The sequence below is a fragment of the Chiloscyllium plagiosum genome, unplaced genomic scaffold, assembly GCF_037043375.1.
Source record: "Chiloscyllium plagiosum isolate Xiang-an unplaced genomic scaffold, Cpla_swu_hap1 HiC_scaffold_1, whole genome shotgun sequence".
Taxonomy (NCBI): Eukaryota; Metazoa; Chordata; class Chondrichthyes; order Orectolobiformes; family Hemiscylliidae; genus Chiloscyllium; species Chiloscyllium plagiosum.
Window position 1 is genome coordinate 149,382,662 of NW_028270139.1, and position 6,377 is coordinate 149,389,038.

Below are 6,377 nucleotides of genomic sequence, written 5' to 3' on the forward strand. Positions count from 1 at the left end.
TCAATTAGTGAAGCATATGGGATCTTAGGTGGCAAAGAGTACACAAGTGTTGAAGGGGTGATGATGCTGTATAAAATGCAGGCTCAGGCTCAAGTCGGACACTGCGTCCTGTTCTGGTTACCAAACTTCACCGCAGATGTTAAGGTGTTACAGAGGGTGCAGAAACGATTAGTGAGCACTAGCTCCAGGGATGAAGAACTTTAGCCACCTGGACAAACTAGAGAAGTTGCGTCTGTTCCTCTCAGCGAAAAGAAGATTAAGAGGAGATTTGACAGAAGTGTTCATGAGGAGTCTGAGGGGAGTAGACAGGGAAATAAGATTTTTGTTAGGGGGAGAAAGAGCAAACCAGAGGACTTTGACTGAAGATGACTGGCAAAAGCAGCAGTACTCAAAAGAGAACCTTCTTTTAAAAAGCAAGTGGTTAGGATCAGAAATGAACTGCCTGAATGTGTGGTGGAAGCAGGATCAATCTAAGCTTTCAAAAGGTAATTGGATACTTGTCTAGTACAGAAAAGAATGGTCAGCTTACAGGGGAGTGGGGCTCGCTGAATTGTTTTTATCATCAGCTAACACCGGCCTCCTTCCACACTGCAGCCATTCTAGTTATTAAAATATAAACCAAATTTATTATTATGTTAAGAAGGAGAAGACAGGGAAATGCTTCATTGGTGAATTTGAGGCTGTGATACTGGCAAGTCATGCATTTTTAAAAGAGATGCATTTAATGAGGTTTCATAACTTTGTGGGAGATAAGACTGCACAGGCTAGATGTGCAAACAATGTACCTGACATTGAGAAGTCCAGAACTGGGGGTCACAGTCTAAGAAGAAGGGATAATCCCTTCAGAGGAAGGATTTCTTCACTCAGTTGTGAACCTGTGGAATCCTGAAGAAGCTGTTGAGGCCAGTTCATTAGATGTAAGCAAGAGGTGGAGGACATGGCCCTTGAGGCTAATGGGATCGAGGGTATGGAGAGAAAGCTGGAATGGGATACCGAGATTGCATGATCAGCCATGATCGTATCGATTGGTGGTGCAGGCTCAAAGGGCCTATTTTCTATGTTTCTATGTTAATGTACACTGGCAGCCTCTTGTCAGTGTATTCAATGACAGATATCCACACTTAAAAGAAAATCAAAGTTAGGATCTAACAAGCCAGTTTTCATTCTGATTTGTCCAGTACTAATATCAGCTGGGACAATATCTTCACTTTAACCATCTCTGCTTTGGTAAATGCAATCCTAAGTTTTCCAAGTCTTTCACCATAGCTTTATCTTATCTTTCATAATCACTTCAGTAAATTGACACAGCATGGCTCCGATATCCTTTCTAATCAGTTACTCTGCCTAGCTCACTCAGATGATCAGGACTGGGAGGTGGGGGGGGGGGGGGGGGGTTCCCTGTAGCCCTGGCTCTTGCTCATCATAGTTTGGTAACCCTTGCTGGGCTGCGGGATTGGGTTGTCCATTCCTGACTCCACACAGCATCACCTGAGAACCCACCAACTCATTCTCAGGCTCACTTCTGGGGAATGGCATTCTATAACCAAGGAGCTGCAGCACGCCACAAGGCAACACCTTCAAATGAAAAGACAAACTAAACAGTTAAAAAAAATCTTCCATATCGACAAAGCATCGACAGAGATGGTTACCTGATGTTATTCATCAACCAGGATTGCCCAAATCATATGTCGACAGTATCCACGTTCCATCTTGGGGCCCAGGTTTGTCAATCTGCTGCTGTGGGCAGTATTATCTAGTTTGTATTGCAGGAAGGACCTTGAATCATTGACCCTTTCGTGAGCATACAAAGGGATATGACATCGGGTGTGTGGTGCTAAGACAAAGTTTTCTGTGAAAGTCAATGTAAAATGGTGGACTGGCAGATCCCTTCAGAACTCACTGCGCCCACATTTCCTTCCCTCAAGGACATCAGTGAAGTTTTTGTTTAAAAAAAAATCCAGTGGTTAACTGATATTGTTACAGGCTGTTAGCAATACTAGTTTTTAATGCATATTTATTTAATAAACACTATTTAAATTCCCCTGCCACTATTTTGGCATTTGAGCTCAATCGATCTTCAAAGTGTTAGGGAATCAATTAGCTCAGTTGGCTGCATGGCTGGTTTGCGGTGCAGCAATGCTAAGGTGGGTTCAATTCCCATAGAAATGGACGTCACCACAACCTTGTCCCTCACCTGAGGTGCGGTAACTCTTAGGTTAGGCCTTCAAATGAGAAAGCAGCTCTATGGTCCGGTAGGACTATAGCAACTTTGTTTTTTCTTAAAACTTTCATCTATTTCTTTCGGAAATGGGCGCCAGCACCCAATATTGCATGCTTATAAATCAATTCGTTAAATTCCTGCTGTAGGAATGTGTCAATTCTGGGCACCACACCTTAGGAAGGATGTCAGGAACTTAGAGAGGGTGCAGAGGAGAGTCACTCAGCAAGCCCCAGAAACGAGAGACTTCAGTAGGGTGGAGAAAATTACAAGGAGAAATCACTGAAGGCTTTACAGATTAAACATGAAGAAACTTTCTCCCTGCCACCAACCCCCTTCCCCTACCATGGGCGACATGGTGGCTCAGTGGTTAGCACTGCTGCCTCACAGCACCAGGGACCCAGGTTCGATTCCAGCCTTGGGTGACTGTCTGTGTGGAGTTTGCACATTCTCCCAGTGTCTGTGTGGGTTTCCTCCAGGTGCTCCAGTTTCCTCCCACAGTCCAAAGATGTGCAGGTCAGGTGAATTGGTCATGCTAAAAAAGTGCCCCTTGCATTAGTCAGGAGTAAATGCAGGGTAGGGGAATGGCTCTGGGTGGGTTACTCTTCAGAGGGTCGGTGTGGACTTGCTGGGCTGAAGGGCCTGTTTCCATACTGTAGGGAATCTATTCTAATCTACAGGCAGGAGGGGCAGGAACTAAAAGTGTAAAAAATAATTGGCAAAAGATTGAGGGGGGAGGCCAGGAGAATTTACACATATGTTGGGCATGTGGGGAGAGTGAGCTGGCAAGTACATAAGAGTATACTTGCACAGCACAAAAGAGCTATAGACTTGATATGTATAGTACAGCTTTTAAAAAACAAAATCACAAGGTGGGGGTTGCAGAATAACTATATTGGAATAAACAGAAAACTTCTGTCAACTATCACTCAGCACTTCACTAAATAAATTCACAAAGCTAAGGGTGAGGTGTTGGTGGGGGGAGTGGGGTGGTAGGGGTTAGGAATTATGAAACAATACTTCTTTCAGATACAGTAGCAGGGACAGCAACAACAAAACAAAGGCTATAGAAAATTAGCACCCACCTATTCTGTCCACAGCATACACGATCGTTGATCCACTTCCAATCCCCAATGCTTGATTGTTCTGAGACAAAGACAACAAACAGGGTCAATCTTTGCAGTTTAAATTGGCATTGTATTGTTTGTTGTCAGGCGTGACTGCTCTCGCTGTAAATATTCACCAACAAAAATAAACTAGGTCCTAGAAGTGTAATTTTCTGTAATAATGTGTTGAATGGCTCACAAAAACAGCAGTCGCCAATTGTCAACCCAAGGCATTCCTAACACCATTACCATGCTCCTGTTTGCACATGGAATTGATGTAGACACTTGTGATTATTGCATATTTTAACACTTAGTTAACTGACTCGTGGGATGTGGGTGTCGCTGATTGGCCAGCATTTATTGCCGCTCCCCAGCTGCCTTTGAGAAGGTGGTGAGCTATCTTAGTTAAATTAAATTCAGAGTTCCTGTTCAAAGACTTGAACAACTGGCTCAGCAGCAGTCCTTGATAGCACGCTTGGCTAGTTATCAGTTCACCACTTGCTCCCAATGATATGTCAGTCTAGTTACTGCACTCCAAGTTGACCTGAATGATCCTCAGTGTCACCCATTCTGGCCGACGTACCGTATCATTTGGACAAGTTGGTACTTATTGTGATTTGAGTTTTATTAACCTTTGCTAATATGTTATAAGGTTGGCACGTTGTACTAAAAAACTGAAGCATAATTCGTTGAATATAACCGAGAACAGGGAATTGCTGCAGATATTAGATCGAGTGTAAGAGCAGAGTGAAGGAAATGCAATGGGAAATTCTATAATCTGCAATTTAAAGTAGAAAAGTCAGCCTATTGCATTTCACACAAAGTGATGTCCAGAAATAATTTAGATTGCACGGTCAAAAATCTGGGAAAATGAAAATCCTGTCTCAGTCCTAAGAGTAGCAGACCATAAACGTGGGACCTGCAGTACAACAAACCAACCAAAACTAACCAACTTTCATCTTACGCGTGGACCTGCACTTGCTGCAGAAACTCTGGGAAATCAAAGTCTGCACTGTCAGGAGGTGCTGACTTTCCAGGTGAGACAAACAAAACTGCAAATGCTGGAATGCAAAGTAGACAAGCAGGAGGCTGGAAGAACACACCACGCCAGGCAACATCAGGAGGTGGAGAAGTCAATATTTCGGATGTAACCCTTCCTCAGGGCTTTCTAGAGAAGACATTAAACCTAGGCCCCGTGAGACCACTCAGTTTAGTGCCAAGAGCTAGGGAGTTCTGCATGCTATCCTGACCAAAACCTATCCTTTGTCCAACATCAGTGAAATGAGTTGGCCCATCATTATCACTTTGGGAGCTTAGCATATTTCCAACATTGTAACTACATATGCTACACTTCAAAACATTTAACAGGATGTAAAGAGCTTCAGGACATTCTGGTGTTGTGAAAGATGCCGAAGAAATGGATGTTTTGTTCCTTCTTTGTTCAATGTTCATCCAATGGGTTGGTAGGATCTGTCAGGGGTTTAGCTTTCTGACCTCCTGGTTCGGAGAGGTACAACAGCAGAACCTTCATAAGCTATCCTAATGGAGGCAATATTGTGGAGGGGTGCCTCTCTTTCTCTCTCCTGGGCTGTTAGTTATAGGGCAGTTCCCACAGCACAACTGAGGCACAACTAAATTTTAGGCAGTGCATGCAGTTGATAAGAGTACAGAAGTCTGGCTCATCTAAATAACTCAGACAAATCTTCATTTATACAACTCACACTAAACAGAAGTTAGGTGATAAAACCCACAAGAAGTCAGTCCTTCACAAAATGTGACCTGGGGCTGTAAGTACTCAAAGGTGAATCTCTCTTTGCCCCTTTTGCATTTTACAAGATTTTCATCAAGAGTAAACGAATCTAAAGATTCACCCAAACTCTCTCTGGCACCCTGTGCACTTTTAGAACTGGATTTCAAGACTTTACAAAAGGAGGGAGAAGTTTGCTTTCAAATCAAAAAACACTACATATAAAACACACTTCTGAATTCCCCAGACCTGCTTAATGTTGAGTAGTACAATCAGTAATCTAACGCAGGATTGAACATACACACCATTAGTTTAGTACAGGGTGATAGCCATCCATAGGAAACACATTATCAACCCTCCACTCTATCTCCACCCCGTGTAGTTCAATATTATCCAAAGAAAACCGACAAGTCTGTGAAATATCACCACAACAGTTGACTTGATGCAATTTTTTTTTGAGAAACATGAATTAAAATGCATTTATGATTGCTCACTTGCACGTGATTATCCACAGCCATGTAGCCAGCTTTCCTTTTTGCCTCTTCCTCCATGCTTTTGCTGAACTTCCTCTTCAATAATAAAAGCTGCTGTTGCTGCCGGCGCCGGGGAGCCGCTCTGAGTCCGAAGCGCAGCTCCAAGGAGCGGAGTCCAGGAAGCCTCAGCCACATTGCCCCTCCCTTCCCCACCTCACACAGCAGAGCAACTCGGGACTGTGCTGCAGCTCACAATCAACCCCCTTCCTCAGCTGGGAAATGTAGTCCTCCATGCTAAACAACTAAAACTACACATCCCAGCCTGCACTGCCTTGCATTGCAATTGAATTGCCACTACAGCTGAATTTATTTTTTTTTTGCAGCAATTTGTTTTTCTGGAACCGTTAGTGTTTCATGCATTCTAGAAAATATTTAGTGATTATTTGGATAAAAATAATGTGCAAGGGTATGGGTGAAAAAAGCAGGAGATTTGGCTCGAGGTAATGATGCTTATTTGACTAGCTGGTGCAAATATGATGGATCAAATTGCTTCCTTCTGTGCAATATCGCTTATGGTTCGGCTTTATTTTAGCATGTAATCTGTTTGGCAAAGTGGTGCAGTAGTTAGTGCTGTTGCCTTACAGGACTAGGGATCTGGGTTCAATTCCAGCCTTGGCTAAATCACAAGGTATAGGAGTAGGATAACACCATTTGACCCATCAGGTCTACTCTGCTATTTGATGTGGGTGATATGCTCTTCACCCTACAACCCCCCAATTAAAAATCTAACTCCTCCTTAAACTTACTCACTGACCCAGAATCTACCACATTTT

General features: G+C 43.2%; 1 protein-coding gene across 2 annotated transcripts in view; it reads right to left on the reverse strand.

Moving 5' to 3' along the window:
• The window catches only part of rpia (ribose 5-phosphate isomerase A (ribose 5-phosphate epimerase)), a 28,036-nt gene extending 22,270 nt beyond the window's left edge, over positions 1 to 5,766 (reverse strand). For both annotated transcript variants that reach the window (XM_043698974.2, XM_043698885.2), the window contains exons 1-2: positions 5,566 to 5,766; positions 3,304 to 3,364 (exon numbers count right to left, since the gene is read on the reverse strand). In XM_043698974.2, coding sequence (XP_043554909.1) covers positions 3,304 to 3,364; positions 5,566 to 5,739 — 235 coding nt within the window. In that variant the 5' untranslated portion in view covers positions 5,740 to 5,766. The remainder of the gene's footprint in view (positions 1 to 3,303; positions 3,365 to 5,565) is intronic.
• Between the last annotated feature and the right edge of the window lie 611 nt (positions 5,767 to 6,377).